General features: G+C 42.3%; 1 protein-coding gene across 3 annotated transcripts in view; it reads left to right on the top strand.

Annotated features, from left to right (window-relative positions):
- The window catches only part of LOC130282953 (oocyte zinc finger protein XlCOF7.1-like), a 38,016-nt gene that overhangs the window by 3,613 nt on the left and 6,724 nt on the right, over window positions 1-27,679 (top strand). For 2 of the 3 annotated variants that reach the window (XM_056531960.1, XM_056531959.1), the window contains exons 3-11: window positions 1,711-1,848; window positions 4,934-5,107; window positions 5,230-5,308; window positions 5,387-5,478; window positions 8,047-8,143; window positions 13,043-13,987; window positions 15,456-15,553; window positions 15,652-15,757; window positions 17,586-18,768. In XM_056531960.1, the coding sequence (XP_056387935.1) occupies window positions 1,711-1,848; window positions 4,934-5,107; window positions 5,230-5,308; window positions 5,387-5,478; window positions 8,047-8,143; window positions 13,043-13,987; window positions 15,456-15,553; window positions 15,652-15,757; window positions 17,586-18,625 (2,769 nt within the window). In that variant the 3' untranslated portion in view covers window positions 18,626-18,768. Of the gene's footprint in view, window positions 1-1,710; window positions 1,849-4,933; window positions 5,108-5,229; window positions 5,309-5,386; window positions 5,479-8,046; window positions 8,144-13,042; window positions 13,988-15,455; window positions 15,554-15,651; window positions 15,758-17,585; window positions 18,769-27,679 lie in introns of those variants that run through there. The other variant, XM_056531961.1, reaches the window with a different exon arrangement.

The following is a 27,679-nucleotide window of genomic DNA, read 5'->3' as shown; positions in this document are numbered from 1 at the left end:
TTTAGAAGAGGTTTGCTATGGGGATTTTCTTCTAAACTGGGCGTTTCCCGAGACACGTGTCATCAGAGAACACTTAGACTGAAAAGAACAACCTTAACTTCAGAAGCTCATAAGTACTGAAGGGATTAAGATTTTTTTAATAGAAGTAATTTACAAATCTGTTTAACTTTCTGGAGCCAGTTGAGATATATATATATATTAAAAAAAAAAGTTTTTTCCTGGATAACCCCTGGAAAAACTTCCAAAGGTTCAATCTCCAGAGGCAACAAGCCTTCTTTACCATAAGAATTGTGGGGATAATTTATTGCGTTTATGATGCAACTTTCGCTGATCTATATGGCATTCTTTACCACTAAATTCTATAGGAGTTTTATGGGTGTGGTTTCCTAATCGCACAGTTTATGCACTAATATATGATGGGCGCAGTTTTGCTCAACAGCCAGGCACAGGTAGCCGTACTGACTGACAAGTGCCCTTCATATTTATCAATGCCTGGCAAACCTAGCATATCAGCTGTGCAACCTCGGCCATCCAAAAGTGGCACGTAAGCCTTTGCTAGCATTTATGGAATGGCGCAGGCATCTTGATAAATGCTGAACAGATAGAGAGTTTTTGCCTGTGTGAACATAGATTATTCTAGACCTGTTTTGAAGCCCTCAACTGTTTTTGCTGTAACCAGTTCCTAAGGTACGATGATCCACAACACAGGAGTTCATCTATTAATATGTATGTTTTTTTCCACACTTGTGCACTGCAAATGTGAAAAAAAAAAAAAACACACATGTTAAAGGGGTTCTCCACCATAAGGTGATTTTAGTATGTACCTGGCAGACAGTAATGGACATGCTTAGGAAGGATCTGAGCTTGTCTTGGGGCTAAATGGCTATGTTGTGAGATTACCATAACACTGGGGCTAGCTGTTTGTGAGCTTGTATTTCCTGTTTGACTTATGTTTTTTTTTTTTTTTAATACAAATCCCACAATTCCATTTTCCTCCCTCCCACACATCAGCCACCCCACCCATTAAAACAAAAGACCTGTGGTTTTCAATCAGGGTGCCTACAGCTGTTGCATTAGTTGCAGATTGATCCCTCCACCCATTGAAGCAGACAGGCTCCCTGTCATCAGCTGACTAGTGAGTCAGGTCTCGGCCGCATTGCAAGCTGGGAAAAATCCGAGACAACAGTCATTTTGTATGCTGGTAAAAATAAATATTGGGGTGAAAATCACAGAAGAATTGTGCGAAAACCGTCACACACAGGTACAGACACTATATTATGAACTACACTAACTTTACAGCTCCTGTAGCATAGTCAAATAAAAAGAAATCCTGGAATACCCCTTTAATAGATGAACCCCTGTGTTGTGGATCAGCGTACCTTAGGAACTGGTCACAGCAAAAACAGTTGAGGGCTTCAAAACAGGCCTAGAATAATCTAAGGATATGTTCACACAGGTAAAAACTTAAACTATCTAAAAAATAAAACGCATTGTGAATTCAGCATTTGGGAGATTGCCTTAAAGCTAGCACTGTACCCAAATATCCATGTATAACTTTTGTTAACCTTCCTATTCTCCCCTTGTGTAGGTCTTTAAAGGTCTTTAAGGATACTTGACTATATGCATCACATTTACTATAGAACATTTTAAGCCTTAGATGTCCCCATTTAATCTTTACCTCACTGGGTGTGTTTCTTACTGTACATGCAGGCATCATCCATGACTCGGTCATTCCAGCCCCAATTAGAGGTCATTAAAAAACGTCTCAAGATTGAAAAGGACAACAGTCACCTGACCGAGGAAATAATAAAACTCGCTTTGAAGATCATCTACCTGCTGACTGGAGAGGTGAGAGTTTCTGAGCATTATGTCATATGACGTTATTCCTATTAGGGACGCGTAAGTTCAACCTTAAGACTCTCTGTAAGGGCTCGTTCACACGGACGGATTTGCATCATATTTTATGGTGCGGATCCGCTGATGATGGACCCTACAGTGCTGTTGCCATCTGTACATGCTGCAGTGTACGAGTCGCTGCGCGCATGCACAGTATACTTGCACACGTCGCTGCTCCTCCCCCTGCTTCCTGAGCTAGGCTGGGAACAGCCGGGATGTGTCCGAGTATACTGCGCATGCGCACAGCGACTCGCACATCGCAGCGTGTCTGCCCTAATGGTGGATTGCCGCTATGAGCAGGCACAGATGGAGGCCAAATGTAGGGTCCATCGTCGGTGGATCTGCAACGTAAAATACACTGCAGATCCGTCCGTGTGAAAGAGCCCTAATAAGGAAAAATCTGCGGCTGCACATGTTCCCTAGGCTTTTATAAGGCCCTCTACACTGATCAAAGACACAACTGTGCAGCTGCAGGGTCATCTCTATCTCTGCTTACACTAATGTCCTAGATCAGGGCAGGACAAGTAAGCTCAATAGGACAAGCACATCAATTGGCTTTCTAACATCACTGGGGTTGTGACTAAAACTTTGTGGACACCAGGTATAAACATAGACCACCAGGGTAGATCGTATGAACATCCTTCACTAGCCCAGACCACCAGGGAAGGTGACATTAGTTCCTCATTACACCACTGGAGAAGTTGGAAATAACCCCTTACACTGCCATATGTCATTAGGAATTTTGGTGGTTTGGGGGGTACTCTGATGGAAAAAATTTTTTTCAAATGAACTGGTGCCAGAAAGTTCTACAGATCTGTAAACTACTTCTATTTAAAAATCTTAATTTTTCCAGTACTTATCAGCTGCTGTATGTTCCAGAGGAAGTTGTGTAGTTCTTTCCAGTCTGACAACAGTGCTCTCTGCTGCCACCTCTATCCGTGTCAGGACCAGTCCAAAGTATGAGCAAATCCCCACAGCAAGCATCTCCTGCTCTGGACAGTTTCTGACATGGACAGTGGTGGCAGCAAGGAGCACTGTGGTCAGACTGGAAAGAGCTACACAACTTCCTCTGGAACATACAGCAGCTGATAAGTACTGGAAGAATTAAGATTTAATAGATAGATGTAAGTGACAAATCTGTATAGCTTTCTGGCACCAGTTAATTTGAAAACATTTATTTTCTACAGGAGTATCCCTTTTAACATAAAAAGTATTTTTAAAAGGGGGTCACAGTGTATAAAAAATAAGAAATACTTACCTACCCAATTCTGCTCCTGATGTTGTCGGGTCCTCGCTGCTTCCTGGTGACAGTGATTGGCTAAGCAGGCAAGTTGAGTCAGTGGGGACCTGGGCACCATTTGAAGGGTGAGAACAGGTGGATATGCCTTATTTTTTTTATTTTTAAGGCACATTGACCACTAAATTAGCAAAGCACCCTCGTGCCTCCAATTTTATTATTATTTTTTTTATTTTATAGTGCAGCATATACTATTACAAAATAATCGTATACGCATTTTACTTACCTTGAGCTGACGTGGCAGGCATGAGTTTTCAGCTATTTTGGATGCAAATCCATCATTGAAATGGTTTCCTAATGCAGCCTCCATTTCCCCTGAGTCCTATGGTTTAGGTGGTGGCATCTCAGCCTTGTGAAGTAGTAATACTCATAAGGGGGTTGAGTTCACATCATATGCCATTTTGATGCGTTTTCTTATTCCAAGTGAATTTTTTTTTTTTTTCGGTTAATTTTGCCATGAAGCCTGTTGCATGAAGATTTGAAGTATTTAGGCTTCGTTTACACGTTGAGTTTTTGTTGAATTTTTTGCCCACTTTGACTGCATTTTGACAGTTTTATGCTGGGATTTTTGAAAATGGGGGTAAAAAGGACACATTATTTTCTGGGATTTGCACAATTGCGGTAAAATAGCACAACTTTTTTGCAGCAATTTTTTTTTCAAAATCACAGAAAAACTAGAAAAGGTGTATATGGAAGGTGGTGTATATGTATTATCTATCCTGATGCCATATAGATAGCAGCAGTATACAGATGGAAAGGGAAGGGGTCAGGAAGCTGATAGTAGGGACCTGATAGGTGATGATGTCATCCTGTAAATCAGTGTTTCCCAACCTGGGTGCCTCCAGCTGTTGCAAAACTACAACTCCCAGCATGCTCGGACAGCCAAAGGCTGTCCGGGCATGCTGGGAGTTGTAGTTTTGCAATAGCTGGAGGCACCCTGGTGGGGAAACACTGCTGTTAATGCAGGACTGTCCACTTTCTCTGACACATTAAAGGGTTATCCAGTGATAGAAAAACAGAGCTAATTTTTTCCAAAATCAGTAGTTCCGCAGGCTGTGTGTAGTATTATTACTTGGCTCCATTCACTTCAGTGGAACTGAGCTGCAAAACCGCACCCAACCTGCAGACAAATGTGGTGCATTTTCTTAAAGGGGTATTCCAGGCAAAAATATCTTATCCCCTATCGAAAGGATAGGGGATAAGATGTCTGATCACGGGGGGGGCCCGCCGCTGGTACCCCAGAGATCTCCCTGCAGCACCCGCATTCTATGCGTAGCTGCATCTGCAGTTTCGGAAACCGCCAGGCTTCCGAGACGGGGACGTGACTTTACACCACGCCCCTCCATTCATATCTGTGGGAGGGGCGTTGTGACTTTAATGCTCCCCCCCCCCTTAGAAATTAATTGAGGGGGCGTGGCGTGACGTCACGTCCCCGTCTCGGAATCCCGACGGTTTCTGAAACTGCAGACGCAGCTACGCGTAGAATGCGGGGGGTCCCAGCGGCGGGCTCCCAGCGATCAGACATCTTATCCCCTATCCTTTCGATAGGGGATAAGATGTTTTTGCCCGGAATACCCCTTTAAGGAATCAGCTCTGCTTTGCTAATGCTAAAGAAACCCCTATATTATGCTCTCTGATTTTCTTTGGGTCAGACTGGTGATCACATGACCCAGGTACAGTTATGAAATGTATGGATGCAGCTTTGCTGGAATAAAACAGGCTGTGTATGCTTATATATAGGATTTTATAGTTGTGAAGAAGGCATCTTGTAAGAGTCTCCAGGTTTCAAAAGAATGGAGCAGGACCCCAAGCCCTGTGGAGGAGCCTTCAGCTCAATTTTCAATACACGAGAGGAACAATGATCAGAAAATCCTAGATGTCACCAACAAGATCATTGAGCTGCTGACTGGAGAGGTGAGCGCTGCTGGGAATGCTTGGACATTATATAGGATAATGTGTGAGAGGGATAACTGGATTGTTGCGTGTGTCAGGTTCCTATAATGTGTCAAGATGTCCCTGTCTCTTTCTCCTTGGAGGAGTGGGAGTACATCGAAGGACATAAAGAACTGTACGATGACATGATGATGGAGCACCACCGTCCCATCACACCACTGGGTAAGAGGAGACATTCATTGAAAAGAACAGGATCATGTGGTCATCACATATCAACATTTTGTTTGTGTGCTCCAACAGATGGACCCAGTAACGGAAATACACAAAAGAGATGTCCCAGTCCGCCATATCCACAGGAATGTCTAGAGAAAAATGTTGTACCGGATGATCAGGTAGATGTAGCTGAGGTCTCCTTCACTACCATAGCCATATAATGGATTACATATGCTCAACCCTTGAACCTGCTTGTGGTACCTGTACACTATTTGGAGCTGCAGCTCTCGTCCGTATTGTTTGGAATTCTAAACTGGCCCACTGGTGACAGTGATTGGCTAAGCAGACAAGTTGAGTCAGTGGGGACCTGGGCACCATTTGAATGGCGAGAGCAGGTGGATATGCCTTATATGCCTTATTTTTTATTTTTAAGGCACATTGACCACTAAATTACTAAAGCAACCCTGGCGCCTCCAATTTATTTTGTATTTTTTTAATTTTTTTTGCTTTTATAGTGCAGCATATGCTATTACAAAATAATCAAAATACTGCTATATCCACAGGAATGTCTAGAGTAAAATGTCGTACAGGATGATCAGGTAGACGTAGCTGAGGTCTCACTCACTATCATAGCCATATAATGGATTACTGCTGAACAAAAGATGAGGGCACTGTAGTGGTGTATGACTAGTGAGAAAATAGCAGGGTCACTGAGTGTGAACTGCTGTCAGTAGCGATCTGTCACTAGGGAAGAGCGGAGTCCTTGTGCCTATGAGTCTGGAGGCTCTGGGGACCAAAGAAGCCCAAAGTCACATAACAAATACTAGCAAAGAACAAACGGGGTACCCGCACTCACCGCAGGGCTGCTGTGCCTCGACTCTTCCGGCAACGACGGACGAGTCGGTATCAGACACGTAGCAGGGCATTCGGAAGCGAGGCGACTGCCGCCGAAGTTTCGCATTAGTTGCGCTTCCGGCCTCGAGCGAGGTACCCTGTTTGTTCTTTGCTAGTATTTATAAAATGGATTACATATGCTCAACCCTTGAACCTGCTTGCGGTACCTTTACACTATTTGGAGCTGCGGCTCTTGTCCATATTGTTTGGAATTCTAAACTGGCCCAGCAATGCTGCTTTAGGGTGCGTTCACACATGCGTATTTTCTGCTGCAGATCTGCCACAGATTTGCTTCAGGAGGTTTTGCTCCCCATTGAAGTCATCTGTGGCCCCAGTGTGAATGCACCCTAACGGAAGTCTGTCAGATCATTTTTATGGCAGGAGCTTCCGACATGGATAGATAGGGTGGTAAAATCAAACCTACCTGTGTTACTGCTGATTGCTTTAGGATACCTTGTTTTTTCCTAGGGCTCCAGTACTGAGGAGGTGGGACTGCACTACTGAAGTGCTCATCCCTTCCTGTCTTGGACTGAGCGCTGAGCCCTCTCTTTAAATCCTGCACTTACTTATCCACTGTACTAACCAACGGCAGTGCATGCACGGGATCGGGAGATAGGACTTAAAAGCACTGTAATCTGGACCCTGTACGTCAACCAAGATTGAGCCCAAAACTGAAAACAAAAGCAGCTAATCCCAACACATATATTGTCATGACATATGTCATTTTAAAGGGGTTTCATATGGTGTAATGTTCTGGCATACTGTAGAGGCATAGGGGGGAGATTTATCAAAACCTGTCTAAAGGAAAAGTTGCTGAGTTTTCAAAAATGAAAGAAGCGATCTGATTGGTTGCTATGGGCAACTCAGCAACTTTTCCTCTAAACAGGTTTTGATAAATCTCCTCCATAGAGACCACGGGGTCCCTTCAGCCTTAGTTAGTGTGTCTGTGTGCAATGCACATCTAATGTTAAGAAAATATATGAAAAATTTTTTGTGGGTAGAAGTTTGACCCAAGCAGAGGCTGAGATGCACAAATCTTTCCTAAAGTATGGGGGGGGGGGGTTATCAAAACCTGTCCAGAGGAAAAGTTGCATAGTTGCCCATAGCAACCAATCAGATCGCTACTCTCTTTTTTGACAAGGCCTCTGAAAAATTTAAAAAGCGATCTGATTGGTTGCTATGGGCACCTCAGCAACTTTTCCTCTGGGCAGGTTTTGATAAATCTCCCCCCAGGGTGTCCAGGGTTCATACATGCCACTTGGGGTATGTTCACACTACAGAAAGTCAGCAAAGAATCTGGCATCTTCCTGCGTGGAGCAAAAATGTTCCGAATTCAGCAGACAGAAGCACTGTCCCATTGACATACAGGACTTCTCTGGCAGATTTTGCCTGAAAAAAGTGTTCAGTCTTCTGCCAGAATCTAATTCTTTATTGGAGTTTATGTCCCAGAACTTCTGACATGTTAACAGAGCAGCAGAATCCTATTGAGATTAATGGGAGGCTGCTGCAAGCAGAATCTATGCAGAATTTCCATAGTGTGAACAGACTTCTATACATTTGTTTACATGTGCTTAATTTCACTTAATCTGTGATCCAGATGCCAGTAAACATCTCATTTGGGGCACCGGGTGGTTACTGCTCATCTTTTCACCCCTTTATTTAAATAATAATAATACTCCATGCTAAAATTAACAGAAACCACATATTCTCTCTGTTTAGAGAGGGGGGGGGGGGAATAACATGCAGAAATGTTGCTGTATCTTGGAGTTACTTAAAAGTACAAGACAGAACAAGGCCAGATCCTTTATGTACAAGTAACTGCATGACCTGATAACGGGTATTTTTATGTTTAGGATGAAGTCAAGAACAATATAAAAGTTGAAGCTACAAAGAGAGAAGAGACTTGTCTTATGGACTGTCTGCAGTCTCCAAAGGAGGAAATTCCTACAGGTATCGGCAAACTTATTATATTGTTTTATTTAAACACTTAAAGGGGTTCTCTGGTGGAAAACATGTTTTTTTAAATCAACTGGTGCCAGAAAGTTAAACAGATTTGTAAATGACTTCTATTAAAAAAATCTTTACCCTTCCAGTACTTTTTAGCAGCTGTATGCTACAGAGAAAAGTCTTTTTTTTCTTTTTGAATTTCTTTTTTGTCTTGTCCACAGTGCTCTCTGTTGACACCTCTGTCCGTGTAAGGAACTGTCCAGAGCAGCATAGGTTTGCAATGGGGATTTTCTCCTGCTCTGGTCAGTTCCTGACACGGGCATCAGGTGTCAGCAGAGAGCACTGTGGACAAGACAAAAAAGAAATTCAAAAAGAAAAGAATTTCCTCTGTTGCATAGAGCTGCTAAAAAGTACTGGAAGGGTAAAGATTTTTTTAATAGAAGTAATTTACAAATCTGTTTAACTTTCTGGCACCAGTTGATTTAAAAAAAAAAAAAAAACTGTTTTCCACCGAAGTACCTCTTTAATAAAAAAATCATTTTGCCGCATTGCATCACCATTTTAGTATCCATATTACCAACCTAAATCTATCTCAGCCGGACCACAGATCCAATCATCCAGACTCATTATAGGGATGTATGATGCTGTCGTTTTAGTCACTAGACCATCCATTGGGCTGGAATTTGAAGCTGTAATATGGACACTAAAATGCTGTTGCTTTGACTTTGTCTTCTAAATGGCGTATTGAAAGGAGTTTTCCAAATTAGAACATTTTTGGCTTCTCATGTGGTAATAATAGTAAGTCCTTTAATGAACGTCTTTGCTACTTTAGGGCAGTAACAACACTATAACTGCAGTAGCTAGAACTAGAGATGAGCGAATTTACAGTAAATTCGATTCGTCACGAACTTCTCGGCTCGGCAGTTGATGACTTTTCCTGCATAAATTAGTTCAGCTTTCAGGTGCTCCGGTGGGCTGGAAAAGGTGGATACAGTCCTACGAGACTCTTTCCTAGGACTGTATCCACCTTTTCCAGCCCACCGGAGCACCTGAAAGCTGAACTAATTTACGCAGGATAAGTCATCAACTGCCGAGCCGAGAAGTTCGTGACGAATCGAATTTACTGTAAGTTCGCTCATCTCTAGCTTGAACCACTTCTCTCTGTGATCAGTCAGGGATCTGGGGTTGATTGATGGGTTATTTTAATGATGGTTTGAATTGATCCTGAAATGGTTATTATTTTACAAAGTGTAATTGTATCATTGTTGCTTTCCTCTACTTATCGACTATGAATTAAAGGGGTAGCCCAGGGAATTGAACTTTTTATAGACCAGTGTTTCCCAACCAGTGTGCCTCCAGCTGTTGCAAAACTACGACTCCCAGCATGCCCGGACAGCCGAAGGCTGTCCGGGCATGCTGGGAGTTGTAGTTTTGCTACAGCTGGAGGCACACTGGTTGGGAAACACTGTTTTAGACACTTATCCCCTACCCATAGGTAGGAGATAATTGTCTGATCGTGGGAGATCCGACCGCTTGATAGGATTGTCCTACCAACGACCCTAATCTCCTGTGCAAAGGATCACGTTGGGTCCCACCCATGATCTTGAGGACAGAAGTCTCGAGTCTCCCATCAGCTCTAGTCACTGTTTATGTGACTTCTGACAGTAGCCAATGAAAGACTGGGGCAACCCCTTTAAAGGGGTACTCCGGTGAAAACCTTTTTTCTTTTAAATCAACTGGTGGCAGAAATTTAAACATATTTGTAAATTACTTCTATTAAAAAATCTTAATCCTTCCTGTACTTATTAGCTGCTTATTACTACAGAGGAAATTCTTTTCTTTTTGGAATGCTCTCTGATGACATCACGAGCACAGTTCTCTCTGCTGACGTTATTATAATAATAATAACGCTGTATTTATTGTTGTCCTTAGTGGGATTTGAACCCAAGTCCCCAGCACTGCAAGGCAGCATTGCTAACCACTGAGCCACCATGCTGCCCTTAGCATACATCTGCTATGCACGGTTGCTAAAATGGACAGAGATGTCAGCAGAGAGCACTGTGCTCGTGATGTCATCAGTGTTCCAAAAAGAAAGGAATTTCCTCTGTAGCATTCAGCAGCTAATAAGTACTGGAAGGATTAAGATTTTTTAATAGAAGTAATTTACAAATTTTAGAAAGAACTCCGTCCGGCACCAAGGTATGAGGTAAAAAGGCTTGTCTTTATTTATTCCACTGCAGGATACATACAGATAAAGATGTCTGACGCGTTTCGCCCTTTGCAGGGCTTAATCGTAGACTAATACATCTCATAACAAACACGATTAAAATACTTAGCGGTCCGCTCACATGACCTACCGCATCATCACATTAAAATTGCATGGAAGAACTGGATACCTGGATAACATATGGATCACACCCTATTTAGAAAGACCTGAGGTGGCTGTCTATGAGCTAATTCACACCATCCTATTTGGCCGTTATTCCTGTGTGCGAATTTTATCCTAAATTTATACCAATATAGCTATAAGCCTAACTAATTTGATAATCCCAAATATTAAATACAATTAGTATGAAACTGAAGGGCCATATATAAAATTATATCGCTTATAGGAGTGATAGAAACGCCAAAAATAATTACTACTATCTGAGATCTAATTTAAGGCTGTAAGGTATTTCTAAGATAGTGCCAAACTCTCTCTTATATCTATTTTAATTTTCCATTATTCTAGATATAGGAGCCTGTGATGATTTTACTGATAGAAATGGATTCTACACATATTCATCTCACAGGGTAGAGATGTGGATGAATATAGGTTGTACCCAGTACATATTATTTTATTCTTATATGTAAAAGTATTTAACAATCAGGGGATACTAGATTATAATACTGGCTATAACGATATGTGTCTATGGTTTAATAGTTGCTAATGTATATTTTTCCTAATTTCATAATTACCGTATTTATCGGCGTATAACACGCACTTTTTAGGCTAAAATTTTTAGCCTAAAGTCTGTGTGCGTGTTATACGCCGATACACCCCCAGGAAAGGCAGGGGGAGAGAGGCCGTCGCTGCCCGCTTCTCTCCCCCTGCCTTTCCTGGGGTCTAGAGCGCTGCTGTCGGCCCTTCTCACCCCCTGGTTATCGGCGCCGCTGCCCGTTCTGTCCCCCTGACTATCGGTGCCGGCGCCGATAGCCAGGGGGAGAGAAGCGGCGCCGACAGCCAGGGGGAGAGAAGGGGCAGCAGCACCCATTGCTGGCGCCGCTGCCCCGTTGCCCCCCCCCATCCCCGGTGGCATAATTACCTGAGTCGGGTCCGCGCTGCTGCAGGCCTCCGGCGTGCGTCCCCGGCGTCATTGCTATGCGCTGTACGGCGCGGCGCATGACGTCAGTGCGCCGCGCCATGCATAGCAACGACGCTGGGGACGCACGACGGAGGCCTGCAGCAGCGCGGACCCGACTCAGGTAATTATGCCACCGGGGATGGGGGGAGGCAGCGGGGCAGCGGCACCGGCAATGGGTTCCGCTGCCCCTTCTCTCCCCCTGGCTGTCGGCGCCGCTTCTCTCCCCCTGGCTATCGGCGCCGGCACCGATAGTCAGGGGGACAGAACGGGCAGCGGCGCCGATAACCAGGGGGTGAAAAGGGCCGACAGCAGCGCTCTAGACCCCAGGAAAGGCAGGGGGAGAGAAGCGGGCAGCGACGGCCTCTCTCCCCCTGCCTTTCCTGGGGGTGTATCGGGGTATACATGCACACACACGCACCCTCATTTTACCATGGATATTTGGGTAAAAAACTTTTTTTACCCAAATATCCTTGGTAAAATGAGGGTGCGTGTTATAGGCCGGTGCGTGGTATACCCCGATAAATACGGTATATCTATTATACTGTATTTATATTTATATTTATATTTTTATTATTACATTGTAACTTTTGTTTTTGTGTTTATTTTATTTTTTATTATTATTATTATTTTAGTTTAATTACTGTTCACTACTATACCACTCTTATTGTTAGTGTTTCACTATTTATTTTGCACTATAATAGTTATCTTTTAGATGAATATGTGTAGAATCCATTTCTATCAGTAAAATCATCACAGGCTCCTATATCTAGAATAATGGAAAATTAAAATAGATATAAGAGAGAGTTTGGCACTATCTTACAAATACCTTATAGCCTTAAATTAGATCTCAGATAGTATTAATTATTTTTGGCGTTTCTATCACTCCTATAAGCGATATAATTTTATATATGGCCCTTCAGTTTCATACTAATTGTATTTAATATTTGGGATTATCAAATTAGTTAGGCTTATAGCTATATTGGTATAAATTTAGGATAAAATTCGCACACAGGAATAACGGCCAAATAGGATGGTGTGAATTAGCTCATAGACAGCCACCTCAGGTCTTTCTAAATAGGGTGTGATCCATATGTTATCCAGGTATCCAGTTCTTCCACGCAATTTTAATGTGATGATGCGGTAGGTCATGTGACCGGACCGCTCAGTATTTTAATCTTGTTTGTTATGAGATGTATTAGTCTACGATTAAGCCCTGCAAAGGGCGAAACGCGTCAGACATCTTTATCTGTATGTATCCTGCAGTGGAATAAATAAAGACAAGCCTTTTTACCTCATACCTTGGTGCCGGACGGAGTTCTTTCTAGCATAATGAGTTGCCGGAGGCGGTGCTGGCAGTCCGCAGCACAGGTGCAAGAGGTGTCCGGAGCTGGTGAGAGCGGTATCCATATCCCTTTAATTTACAAATATGTTTAACTTTCTGCCACTAGTTGATTTAAAAGAAAAAAGGTTTTCACCGGAGTATCCCTTTAATAATTCCAAATAATAGATAACAGTGAAATACTGAATTAAACTATAAATATTGTCTTATCTCAAACAGGAGAACACACTAGTGGGATCTCGAAAAGACACCTTGATTTGTCTGCAGACAATATAATAGAACAAAACACCATTGTCCAGGATTCTTCTAGTAATAATCTTACTACTCAGGTCAAATCCCTGGTTCCTCAAAAAGGAGACCTGTCTTCTACTCATCCCTCTAATCACATGGAACATTTTTCTGAAGCCTTAAGTATTAGGACACAAAACCTCATGACTGATATGAATATAGCCTCAGTCCTATACCCTGGAGATCTGCCATCTAATCCCACTAATAACTTAAAAAATTCTTCCGACATGTCCCATACCGAAAGCACAGGACGCAGAGATGGAAAAAGATTTTCATGTCTAACATGTGGAAAATGGTTTTCACAGAAATCAAATCTCATTGTCCATCAAAGGATTCACACGAGAGAAAAGCCATTTTCATGTTTGGAATGTGGGAAGAGTTTTAGTCATAAGTCAAATCTTGTTCAGCATCGAAGAATTCACACAGGCCAAAGGCCACATTCGTGTTTAGAGTGCGGTAAATGTTTTATTAAAAAGTCAGATCTTCTTAAGCACCAGAGAACACATGGAATGGTGAAGCCGTTTCCATGTTCAGAATGTGGGAAATGTTTCACACTAAAATCTGATATGGTCAGGCATCAGCGGAACCACACAGGGCAGAGGCCATTTATTTGTTCAGAGTGCGGAAAATGTTTTTCCTTAAAGTCGGATCTTGGCAGACATGAGAGGATTCATTCTGGCCACAAACCCTTCCCGTGTCCGTACTGTGGAAAGTGTTTCACTCTCAAATCTAATCTTCGTACACATCAGAGGATCCACACGGGAGAGAAGCCCTTTTCCTGTCCTGAGTGTGATAAATCTTTTACTCACAAATCAAATCTTGTTCAACACCAGAGAATTCACGCAGGAGAAAGGCATGTTACTTACACCGAATATGGTAATTGTCAAAAACTTGTTCTTATTCAACATCAGGAGAGCTGCAGAAGTGTTACAATGCACACTTTAAAATTTGCGATGCCTGAGCTCGAGACTACTGCTTTCAATCTATGGATTTGGCAGAAGTCCCATAGGCTTGCAATTCTGCAAAATCCGTACATTGAACACTGTTGTTTCGCACGCGTCTTGGGCCCGATTTGCTTATTAAGGTTTTAGTTACTCTATAAAAGTTTTACTACGAAAAGCCTATGTGTAGCCCTCGCTGTATTCTTCTCGCCTGCGATTTACAATACAGTGATCCCTCAACTTACAATGGCTTCAACATACAATAGTTTCAAGATACAATGGTCTTTTCTGGACCATTGTAAGTTAAAACCAGACTCAACATTCAATGTACAGACAGTCCAGATCTGTGAAAAGTGTCAATGGCCGGAAGAACCGACCAATCAGAATGGGCATTCACTGGTAATACCCCTGTATTACTGAAGCGTATGCACTGACTGGTGTCTGGTAGCGCCCCCTACAGTATAGGGAGGTATTATATGTTCTGTACTCTTTACCTGTACCAGGGTTAGCTTCTCCTTTGGACACCAGGTGAGGGCGGCTCCATGTTACTTTTTTAGGACACTGTGTAATGTACAGGACCCTGAAGAAGCTCCTGTCCTCTACATAGACCAGCGTTTCCCAAGCAGGGTGCCCCCAGCTGTTGCAAAACTACAACTCCCAGCATGCCCGGACAGCCTTTGGCTGTAGGGGCATGCTGGAAGTTGAAGTTTTGCAACAGCTGGAGTCTCCCTGCTTGGGAAACACTGAAATAGACAGTGATTACAGCTCCCAGCAGATCTTTATTACTTTTATATGGAAGGATTTGCTTTATCTATATTATCTACTTATTGTTGTTTAATCCTCACTTTTTACAATTTTTGGATGACATTTTGGGGTCTTCAGAACCAATTACCAGGTTTCCATAGAGTTCTGGTCTCAACATACAATGGTTTCAACATACAATGGTCGTCCTGGACCCAATTGATATTGTAACTTGAGGGACCACTGTAGTTAAAATCTGAGATTAGAAAAGATTGAGAATTACTTCCTCTGCCCCAACTTTCTTATCCAAGTCTTCTTTTGGCTTTGCGGTCAGTAAAATGAGATGTTATATTAGACATCACTGTGTATGGAACCTAAAACAATAATCATTATGAGGGACATTTATCAATGTTTGCTTATGTCTTCCTTTTTTAAGTTCTTTTTTTCTTACTATTTTTTTGCTTATGTGCAACTTATTTATCAACTGGTTTCGGCCTGTTGAAATATTTCTTTCACGTAAGAAATTACATTTTTTTTTGGTAGTGGCTTTATCTGCTCCATGTCTGAGCTGGAGTAAATATAGTAGGTTTTTTCATGCAATGCTACTTTTTTGCGACTTTCACACTTTGATAAATGTCCCCCTATGTGTCTTTTTACTACAGATAGAAACAGTAAAAGAAATACACCAGAGAGGTGCCCCAGTCCTTTATGCTTCCAGGATGGCTCCGAGGAGAATCACAATGCTCCAGAGAATTATCGGGTAGATTTGATGCGTCAATATATATAGTCTATATGATGTGTAGATAAGATGTGTGATTCTTATACATTGTTATTGGTATGTTAAATGTGTGTATTTAGGAAGGCCTCCTCAATATAAAAGTTGAAGAGCTAGATGATGAAGTAGACACGTTCATGATGAATGATCATCACTTCACGATGGAACATCCTACTGATGTCAATGAAGGTCAGTAATAACATCTTAGTACAGAAAATAGAACATATGTTCTTAATCTCTTCTGTAGACACTTACAGTATGTACTGCCATTGGTCATTGCATGCAGGGTGGTATTGTCCACATGCGATTATTGCGATAGAGTCACTGTGGCACGGAGCATCGGGGAGCGAAGAATAAATAAGGAATAAAATGCTCCCTAAATAACCCCTTTAAAGGGGTATTACACCCCTAGACATCTTATCCCCTATCCAAAGGAAAGGGGATAGGATGCCTGATCGCAGGGATCCCGATGCTGGGGACCCCGGCGTTCTCCCTGCTGCATCCGGCGTTCGTTTAGAGCGCCAGGTGCAGTGCTGGAGACTTGTGACGTCACAGCCGCACCCGGCTCGTGACGCCATCACGGCCACATCCTCTCAATGCAACTCTATGGGAGGGGGAGTGACAGCTGTCACACCCCCGCCCATGGACCTGCATTGAGGGGGCGTGGCAGTGACGTCACGAGCCTCCACCCTGCATCGCCAGTCATCCGGCACGGAGCGAAGTTCGATCTGTGCACCGGATGTCTGGGGTGCCGCAGCCAAGATCGCGGGGATTCTGCAGCGGTGGGACCCCCGCGATCAGACATCTTATCCCCTATCCTTTGGATAGGGGATAAGATGTCTAGGGGGCGGGGAGTACCCCTTTAAGGTACTCAAACTCATATTTTTGCCAGTATATGAATACTATGTCATGTGTATGAATCTGTCCTGACTTCCCTGATGGCAGATTTTGACTGTCCCTAATAATTGCTTTCACTAGAAGATAAGCCACTGACTGATATGTTTGTCAGAGCTATATTTCACTCTCCTCTCTATAAACACGTATGGGAGCTGTCTGCTATTAAAGGTGTAAGGACTTTGCAGCCCACACGGGAAGAAACACAAAATGAAAGGGCATATTGAACAAATACTGTAAATTCAAAACAACCTATTTCCCAGTTATCATATAAAAATCCAGACAATAAAACGTATACTAGACCCTTCACACACTAGGATATACAGCTACGTCCTGCTATATGAAAGATGTACGGAGAGGGTTTGGCTCCCAAGCCCACTTCGTACCGTATTTAGTTGTCAAGCGGACAGTGGCATCTAGACAGTTATTGTGGACTTCATTGGTGATCTCAGGGAGCTGATCCATAGTCAGAACAGCTCAAGGCCTTTATGGCTGCTGGAACATCTACTGCCTTTTTTCTACTTTCATTTCAATATGTTCTTTCGAATCATTGAAATTTTATTCAAGTCCTTTTTTTTGGCCTTGTAGGACAATACAAACGTGTGTATGCTTATGTTTAGTAGGTGATGGCCTTTTCATTTCTTCATAAGCAGAGTGATTGAAGGGTCCTAAGAGCCACTTACATTAGTGTAATACAAGACAATATGATATGGGTCTTAAAGAGGCATAATAAAGGTGCCTGAGGTTTTGGTGTTTTTGGAGTCCAGCTCAAATGTGGGTAGACAAATGAAGGGACATTCCCCTCTCAAGAAGCTATGTCCTATCAACAGGTTAGAAGATATCAAGCTGATATGTGGTCTGACCACTGGGACCTCCCACCAGTCCTGAGAATGGAGACAAAATTTCCCTAGAATAAATTAATCCAGTGCTTTGTTTATTTACATTGGGGACTCCATTCTCAGTAGGATAGTATCAGTAGGGGTCCCAGCAGTTGGACACCCATTGATCAGCTTGTTATCCCCTATCCTTTGTATACGGGATCATTTCTTCAGATGAGAATAACCCTTTGACTTTAGTAACTGTCCAAGTAACTGTCTTTTTTATTTATTTTATCTTTTGATAGGTGAACCCTTCAATGGCAGCATCTCAAAAAGACACCATATTTGGTCTCCAAATGATAGAACAGAACATCGAGCCATTGGTCAAATTTTTCCAAAAGAAAATACATCTCCTACCCTTGACAGTAAAGATCTATCACTTGATGACTCCCAGAACCTCATGGCCCAAAATATATCACCAGTACTTTACAATAGAGAGATGTCTTCTGATCCCCCTGATCATTTGGATCGTTCTCCTGAAGCTTCATATATTTTGACACAAAATTGTATTGCTCAGAATATACCCCCAATCCTTAACAGTGGAGATATACCATCTGAATACTTTGATCGTTCTTTGGATCCGAATCAGATTTATTTTCAAAGTTCAGGTCTTATAGGAGGTAAAATGTTTCCATGCTTAGAATGTGGAAAATGTTTTACAAGGAGCTCAGATCTCACTGTGCATCAGACAATTCACACAAGTGAGGGTCCCTTTTTGTGTCCAGATTGTGGGAAATGTTTTAGCCACAAGCAGCATCTTGTTGAGCATCTGAGAATTCACACGGACCAGAAGCCTCATTCATGTTTCGTGTGTGGAAAGTGTTTCACGCTAAAATCTGACTTGGTCCGACATGAGAGAATCCACACCGGTCAGAGACCATTTTCTTGTTCGGTGTGTGGAAAATGTTTTGCCTTGAAGTCAGATCTTGGCAGACATGAGAGAATCCACTCCGGTCACAAACCCTTCATGTGTCCCTACTGTGGCAAAAGTTTTACTCTAAAATCCAATCTTCTTACACATCAGAGGATCCACACAGGGGAGAAGCCGTTTTCCTGTCCTGAGTGTAATAAATCTTTTACTCATAAATCTAATCTTGTCCAACACCAGAGAATCCACACAGGAGAGAGGCTCTTTCCTTGCGACCAGTGTGGTAAATGTTTCAGTCAAAAATCTGTTCTTGTTCAGCATCAAAAGAGTCACTTTGAAGAAATGCCAACATTACTTTATTCTGACTATACAAAGTATTTTCTACAGAGGGCAAATCACACTTTAGAAAACTCTTAGTAAACAATGTTTAACTCCTATAACCTTATTAAATATTAATTATTTCTTAAAGTTCTGTTTGTTTTTATGTGTTTTGTTAAAAGATCAACAGCACATTTAGGCTATGTTCACACTACGGAATGTCCGCACAGAAAATTGTTGAGACTGCAGGCGCCGACGTGATATGCTGGCGCTAGGACTGCGCAAAGACGCCCTCGCTCGTAGACGGCTATGCGTTCCATTAAGGGTCTGCAAAAAAGGATCAACAGGTTCATTCTTTCTGCAGACATGGAATTCTGAATTTCTGCACCAGAAACATCTGGCACGGAAATTCTGCTGTGTGCAAAGCACAGCAGAATCCCATTGAATTCAACGGGACTTCTGCAGAGGTATTTCCGTGCAGAATGCCAAAGCGGAATTCCGCGCGTGCCATATTTTGCCTTTTTTTTTGCTGCTGCCTATTTTCCTACCCACTGAAGTCAAAGGGTAGCAAAATCTGCTGCAGAAAATAGGCAGAAAAATGTGGCACATGTGACAATTGTAGAGTAACTGTAATCATTGCTCTGTCAGGAGGATATCTGTTTGAATTTCTCGGAAATTTCCTAGCCTGAGACTACAGTGGATCAGGCTACAGATTAACCAGAAGTCCTATGCAAGTCTATGGCAAATCTGCATCCTGATAACTCAGGGCTATGAAGTTGCCAGGAAATTAAATGGATATCTTGCTGCCCGAGCAATGATTGCAGTTAGGCTTTAACATTTAGATGGCTGAAAAAATCGGGACCCTGGAGCCCCTGTGATTGGTTGCAATCCTTAGGTGAACCCAGCATGAATTAATTATCTATGGAGTTCCTTGACTGTGTATCAGGCCCTGCATGGAGTGAAATACATGTATGTGTAAAACAATGTGCAAAGGATAAGGCTAGGTTCAGACTACAGAATCTCCGGGCAGAAAATTTCCGCCCGGAGATTCCGAGTGCGGCCAGCGCTGACTGAATCAGTCAGTGCTAGGACCGCGTGGACACTGCAGTCTCCAATAGACTGCAATGTGTTCCGCGAGTATTTCCGCCTGAAGAAAGAGCAACCCCATTCTTCAGGCGGAAATTTCCAAGCGGATTTTCCGTTCACAAATTCTGCTTCACAAATTTCGAAGTGTGAATTTGTGAACGGAAACCCATTCACTACACTATACATTTTAGCAAGCCGAATTTCCGCCTGCAATTTCAAAGAGGAATTGCTGGCGGAAATTCCGTAGTCTGAACCTAGCCTAAGGGTTAATGCAAACAGAATAGCATGGTTACAGAGCTGTGAAGGCTCCATCAGGTGCCTTATATCCACTTATATGCAAAGCTTGTAGAGAAGAATACCACTATTTTTTTGCCACTCCAGTCCTAACAAAGAAAGAACAAAATCTTAAATGCAAAATATAAATATATCCTTACTGTAAGTATTAAAATTCACAATAATAAAGTGATTTGGACGGTCATGCGCCATCTTGAGCCACAGACCACATTTAAGTGATTGGTACTTTATAATTGCACCCACGACAGTTGTTCTGATTGGACTGGAAATAATATAGATAGACAAGCTCGAGGAAGGTTGTGTACCAAAACCACTGGAGGAAGATTGTGTACCAAAACCACTGGAGGAAGGTTGTGTACCAAAACCACCGGAGGAAGATTGTGTACCAAAACCACCGGAGGAAGATTGTGTACCAAAACCACCGGAGGAAGATTGTGTACCAAAACCACCGGAGGAAGATTGTGTACCAAAACCACCGGAGGAAGATTGTGTACCAAAACCACCGGAGGAAGATTGTGTACCAAAACCACCGGAGGAAGATTGTGTACCAAAACTACTTAGTGAAGATTGTGTACCAAAACCACCAGAGGAAGATTGTGTACCAAAACCACCGGAGGAAGATTGTGTACCAAAACCACCGGAGGAAGATTGTGTACCAAAACTACTTAGTGAAGATTGTGTACCAGGTTCTATGTTTGTAGTATTTTGTATCATTAGACTGTTTGCTGCTAGGGAGCTCAGGAAAGTCTGTGTGGAGAGGCTCCTATCACTTTCCTGTGCTGAAGTGAGCAAAGACACTGCCAGTGTTCTGAATTTTTTGTCAAGATATGTCACTTAAGTGAAAGCATAAGCACTAGAGATGAGCGAGCTTACAGTAAATTCGATTTGTCACGAACTTCTCGGCTCGGCAGTTGATGACTTTTCCTGCATAAATTAGTTCAGCTTTCAGGCGCTTCCGTGGGCTGGAAAAGGTGGATACAGTCCTAGGAAAGAGTCTCTTTCCTAGGACTGTATCCACCTTTTCCAGCCCATCGGAGCACCGGAAAGCTGAACTAATTTATGCAGGAAAAGTCAGCAACCGCCGAGCCGAGAAGGTCGTGACGAATCGAATTTACTGTAAGTTCACTCATCTCTAATCAGCACCATGTATCACCACATACTGCCATCGATTGTTTCTGCCTGCAAGGAGTCATTTTTCTGGACCTGAGCAGGGATGGGTGTGTGTAGTACCTCTATTATCTAAGAGACAGCTGTGATCAGTTCTGCTTTTTGACATGTCAAGGAAACACTAGTGCTGTGTGAGTGTGTGTATACTTTGTAGCCGGGTTTTGTCATTTTCCTTGAATTATAAAAAAAGGTGGACCGCAGTACTTCCAGTGACATATGAGCGGTTCCTCCAGAAAACTGCTACGTACACATAATCCGTAACACGCTCAGCTCTCCTATATACACATAACCCATCACACACACTCAGCTCTGCTACATACACAATCTGTCATGCATTCAGCTTTGTCACAGACTCCGCTCTGCTACATGTAAAGGACCCATCATACACTTATCCTGGCCAAATAAGTGCGTTTAGCATTAAAGTAGTAGTGCGCCGAAAAATAACTTATCCCCTATCCAAAGGATAAGTTATAGATTGGGGGGTGGGGATGTCCCGCTATCTCCTCAATGGGGCCACAGCAGTCTGCCAGAACCGGCCGTTTCAACCCCCGCAGGAAGCTGCGGCCGACACTTGGATAGGGGATAAGTTATTTTTCACTACAGAGCCCCTTTAAGTGTGCAAAATAAGCGTTTTAAGCAGAACCATCTACCATCGATTGCTTCTGCCTGTGAACAATATTGGGGAGAGTTATCAAAACCTGTGTAGAGGAAGAGCGGTGCAGTTGCCCATAGCAACCAATAAAATAGCTTCTTTCATTTTTAAAAAGTGAAAAAATGAAAGCAGCAATCCAATTGGTTGCTAGGGGCAACTGCACCGCTCTTCCTCTACACAGGTTTTCATAACTCTCCCCCTATAACTTTTCTAAACCTGAGAAACATTTGAACCTCTCAAGCAGCGTCTCCCCTTTCCCCAGAAACAACCGCGACCGGAAGTGACGCTTGACGAGACGCCGGAGATTGTGTCACATGACCTCGAACGTCACACGCTGGGTTTCTGCGGAAGGGAACAGTGAGAATAGAACGCCCCAGTATGTGTCATGCACCTGTGTCTCCCGCCCTAGGGCGGTGACGTCATCAGCGTGCGCCGACCGTGTCGGGAGGAGGATGTGAGCGGAATGGTGAGTGTGACCGGGTCCATACTGAGGATGTTTACATCGTATCTAGGGTCTCTTCGCGACCGTATGGTATACAGGTATACATGGTCATGTGACACGACTCCTGTCCCTGCCCACACCCTGGTATTGTAGTGATTGTTGACGTCACCGCCCGCTCGTTTTACGTCTATTGTGGTTAGGTGTTTGCTCTTCTTCACTATGGGTTATTACTTGCCATCAATGTAAGGTGGAGGGGGGGCCTGGGCATTGTGGAGCTCAAATCAGTGTTTCCTAACCGGTGTGCCTCCAGCTGTTGTACTTTTGCAACCACTGGTTGGGAAACACTTTTTTAGGTTTTCTATATTGTATGAAAACTGTCTGAGGTTTATAACAACCAATCAGAGCTCAGGTTTCATTTCTCAAACTTGGACTCAGACAATTTTATTTTTACGTTTTTTGTTTTTTTCCTCCTCTCCTTCAAATAATCATAACTCTTATATTTTCATCCACAGACTAGTATGAGCTTGTTTTTTGCGTGACCAGTTTTCCGTTGTAATGCCATCACTCACTTTACCATAAAATGTATGGCGCAACAAAAAAATACTATATTTGTGTAGGGAAATTTAAAAAGAAAATCGCAATTTAGCAAATTTTGGAAGGTTTTGTTTTCACGCCGTACAATTTACAGTAAAAATGACATGTGTTCTTTATTCTTTGGGTCAATATGATTAAAATGATGCCCATGATAACATACTTTTCTATTACTGTTGCGCTTAAAATAAAAAAAATAAAAATCGCAAACTTTTTAACCAAATTAGTACGTTTAAAATCCCCCTATTTTGAAGATGTATAACTTTTTTCATTTTTCCGTTTAACCGGCTTTATGAGGGCTAATTTTTTGCGCCGTGATCTGTTCTTTTTATTGTTACCATATTTGCTCATATAAAACTTTTAATAATTTTTTTTATTTTTATTAAAATTTTTTGGGAATAAAATGTTATTAAAAAAAAAAGCATCTATTTTTTTTTTTCCGTTCACGCCGTTCACCGTATGGTATCATTTACATTTTATTTTAATAGTTCGGATATTTACGCATGCGGCGATACCAAATATGTATATATAATATTTTTTTACAGTTTTTGGGGGTGAAATATGGAAAATGGGACAATTTACGTTTTTATTGGGGGAGGGGGTTTTCACTTTTTTAAATTTTTTTATTTTATTTTTTACTTTTATTTTTACACTTTAATAGTCCCCATATTGGACTATTTATAGCAATCATTCGATTGCTAATACTGTTCAGTGCTATTGGTCATCTTCTGCTCGATTGCAGACTAGAGCAGAAGACCCGTGGAGGGCAGTTGAGTCTGCCGTGCTGGATGATCTGATCGCGGCGGCAGCGCTGCGGGCGGTCCGATCATCCATTTTAGTGACCGCGATGCTGCAGCTGCTGTAATCTGTATTTATCATTGCATCTGAGGGGTTAATGGCGGACATCCGCGCAATCGCGTATGTCCGCTATTACCGGCGGGTCCCTGCTGCGCATGACCTCAGCATTGCTCCGATGCTCGCGGTTATGTATAGGATGTATATGTATGTCCTGGTGCGTTAATTACCAGCTCACCAGGATGTACATTTACGTCCTGCGTCGTTAAGGGGTTAAAGTTGAGCTGTGATTGGTTGCTGCCTTGTTGTCATCGCTGCCGCTGCGACCAATTGCACTTTGCATTGACACCTTTTCATTTTACTGTAAAATATCAATACCCTTTAAACCCTCATGACCCAGCAATTTTTATTTTGGCTAATAAATAAATATATAGAATTGCGCAATTGTGTGCGCCAATCATTTTTTTTAGAAGTTCACATTATGGCAAATCTGTAAAAACTTTGTTCTATGGGTTAGTACAATTCCAATGTTACCAAACTTGGATAATTTTTGTTTTATGTTGGGGGAAGAAAAATAGCCTGAAAAAGAGAGTGCGATCACCTGACCTTTTTTATATTTTATTCTCCTTATTTTTTATTTTTTTTATTTTTTTTTGTGCTATAAGCTGTAGTTTTAAATGGAACCACTTTTCTGGTGTTTTCTTTGGAAAATGAGGAAAATGGAGTGGTTTGAATTTTTATTTAGCGGGGGATTTTTTTTTTTATTTGTAAACCATATACACACACACACTTTTTTTTTTTGCACCCGCTAGGGGCCTATCATAAGCCATTGCATTACATTGATCTATGTTATCAGCACTTGATTGCTAAGGGTTGTCTAAGTCAGCTTTAAAGGGGTACTCGGTGGATCGATGATTGCTTAAAGGGGTATTTTCCCCCTGGACTTCTAATCCCCTATCCAAAGAATAGGAGATAAGATGTCTTATCGGGAGGGATCTGGCACCTGGGAACCGCCCATCTCTGGGCCAGCACTCAGGGGTTCTGAACATTTATGTTTAGAACGCTGAGTTTGGGCGTTTGTGGTTGTGCTGTCACACCACGCCCCCTCTTCATTTCTATGGGACCAAAGCCATCACACCCCCTCTTGTAGACATGATTGGAGGGGGCGGGCCGTGAGATCACGACCATAGACCCCCGAACCCAGCATTCTGAAAATTTATGTTTGGAACGCCGGGGTGCTGATGGTTCCCCAAGACACCAGGGATTGCCAACCATTGATCACAACATTTAACCATTTAAATGACAGATATTGGAGCAAACTATTTTAATAGTTTAGACATTTCCGCACACAGCGATTCCAAATATTTTTGTTAACGGGAGTGGTTTCAATTTTTATTGGGGCATATTCAAAAACATTTTTATTACAGACTTTACATGTTTTAAGTCCCTATAGGGGACTATAAATTTCGATTGCTATTATTGTTCAGTACTATGGGTGATGCATTTGTACAGCCTGCCAGTAGGCAGACCATACAAGAAGATTAAGGAAGAGCGGCGTGGAGCAGGTTAGGGGACCTCTGGCTGCCACCTCATTGGACCCCCACAATCGCCCTGTGGGTTGTCTGAGGAGTGTCACAAATTCCCGCTAATGCTTTAGATGCTTTAGATCTAAAGAGTTAATAGCAGGTATTGGTAATCTTTGACACATTGAGGGTTTTTTATTTATTTTTTAATGACAGTGCGGCTTTAAAATCCACATCACAGGTCATATTTTGTGTGAAGAATGTGTGTGATACATTTCACCGTCTTGCCTGCCACTGTATTCTGCTGTGGATCCCCGGGTAAAATCTGCAGCATTTCCATCCTGTGTGCATTTGGGCCTAATAGTTTAAAACAAAAGAAAAAAAGGTTATTGGAAATAATTTTTCTGCTAATTGAAAAGGTTGGGGATCGTGGTACTTCTTTCAGATGGGATTAAAGGAAAAGTCCTGGTTTAAGCTCACAAATGGCATGTACCGGTCTGTGGTATTAACCAGCTTTTTCTGAAACAGGATTATGAATTGTGGGAATCCCTTGAATGTTTGACAAACTGCAAAGTATCCTCCAAAATCCACATGCTCCATGCGCTGCACTGATCCATGAAGAAGAATAAGCACTAGACCATAGAAATCTAATACAAGCTTTGGATATCCATCACAATGGAGGACAGTAGCTCCTCCACATCAGCAGGTAAGATGAGGCATTTAATAGGCAGTTGTCTTGATACATCTATTTGCATATATACACAGGCAAAAAAACTTTAATACATAAGAGCTAAAATCAGGTTGCTTTATGTAACCAGTCTAACTTTCGTGCATCAGGCAGGTGAATTCTTCAGGCATTTAGCCCTGCTTCGGGCAAGCAGGGCCAAATGCCTGAGGAATTCACATATAACGGGGAAATCGGTTTTGCCCTGTAACTAACTCCTATAGGCTGCAGCTGTGTTCTGCAGCCTATAGCGAGCCGTGCTGGACGACAGCGTCCCAGCTAAGGCGCGTACTGTACTGAGGATGCGGTCCAGTACCAACTATGACCGCCGAGCCCCTGAGCCTGCCGGAGCACACAGGGGGCAGGGTACAGGTAGCAGGGGATCAGAGGGGAGGTTTGGTAATAATGTGGTACAGGAGAGGGGGTTGGGCAGAAATATCATGACACGGGGGCATCAGAGAAGGGGTATAATGACACTGTGGGCATCAGGGGGGGGGATATAATGAAAGGGGTGGCATCAGAGGGGGGAGGAATATGAGGGCATCGGGGGGGGGGGGGAGAGATGACACAGGGGGCATCAGAGGGGGGGGGGGGGTATAAAATGATCCGGGAGAGGGGAATATAATGAAAGAGGGGGTGAATATAATGACACAGGAGTCATTAGGGGGAGGGGGTATAATGGCACAGGGAGCATCAGGGGAGGGAATATAATGGCACAAGTGGCATCAGAGTGCGTAATAGAACGCCCCTACTTAGTAAAGTGTGTGCAAGGGTGCAATGCTCTGCACATACCCCCTTGGGTAAAGCAGTGTGTATGTAGTACATACACTGCTATACACATGGTAGTATGTGCAGAGCATTGCATCCTAGTGTTTGTAGTACTACAGAGTCTGTACTACAGACATGGGTCTGGTGCAATGCTCTGCAGTCTGCACATACCCCCATGTGTATAGGAGTGCTATATAAAAAAAAAAAAAAAAAAAAAAAAAACCAATAAAAAAAATAAACTGCTCCACCAATCAAAATTAGCTCCCCCTTTTCCTATTGCTAACCATGCAACAGTTTCAAATGTATGCTGGTTTCTGTACAGGATCATTAACCCCAGGGACCAGGGGTTTTTCCATTTTTTGCAGTAAAATTTTTTCCTCCTTACCTTTAAAAAAAATCATAACTCTATCAATTTTGCATCTAAAAATACATATGATGGCTTATTTTTTGTGCCACCAATTCTACTTTGTAATGACATTAGTCATTTTACCAAAAAATCTAAAACGAAACGGGAAAATAAATAAATCATTGTGCGACAAAATTGAAGAAAAAACACAATTTTGTAACTATAGGGGGCTTCCGTTTCTACGCAGTACATTTTTCGGTAAAAATGACACCTTATCTTTATTCTATAGGTTCATAAGGTTAAAATGATACCCTACTTATATAGGTTTGATTTTGTCTTACTTCTGGAAAGAATCATAATTACATGCAGGCAAGTTTATGTTTAAAATTGTCATCTTCTGACCCCTATAACTTTTTTATTTTTCCCCATATGGGGCGGTTTGAGGGCACATTTTGTGCGCCATGATCTGAACTTTTTATTTTCGATCGCTTTTTATAAATTTTTTTATGATATAAAAAGTGACCAAATACCACATATGTTTATTTTTATTTACACCTTTTTTTTTTTTTTAAATGGGAAAAAAGGGGGTGATTCAAACTTTTATTAGGGAAGGGGTTAAATTATATTCTTTTTTTTTTTTATTGCAGTGTTATGGCTCCCATAGGGGACTATAACACTGCACACACACTGATCTTTTACATTGATCAATGGTTTCTCATAGGAAACCATTGATCAATGATTCTGCCACTTGACTGATCATGCCTG

This window comes from Hyla sarda, chromosome 7, assembly GCF_029499605.1.
Source record: "Hyla sarda isolate aHylSar1 chromosome 7, aHylSar1.hap1, whole genome shotgun sequence".
Taxonomy (NCBI): Eukaryota; Metazoa; Chordata; class Amphibia; order Anura; family Hylidae; genus Hyla; species Hyla sarda.
Note: the sequence above shows the minus strand (reverse complement) of the source record. Positions and strands in the feature narration are given on the sequence as shown.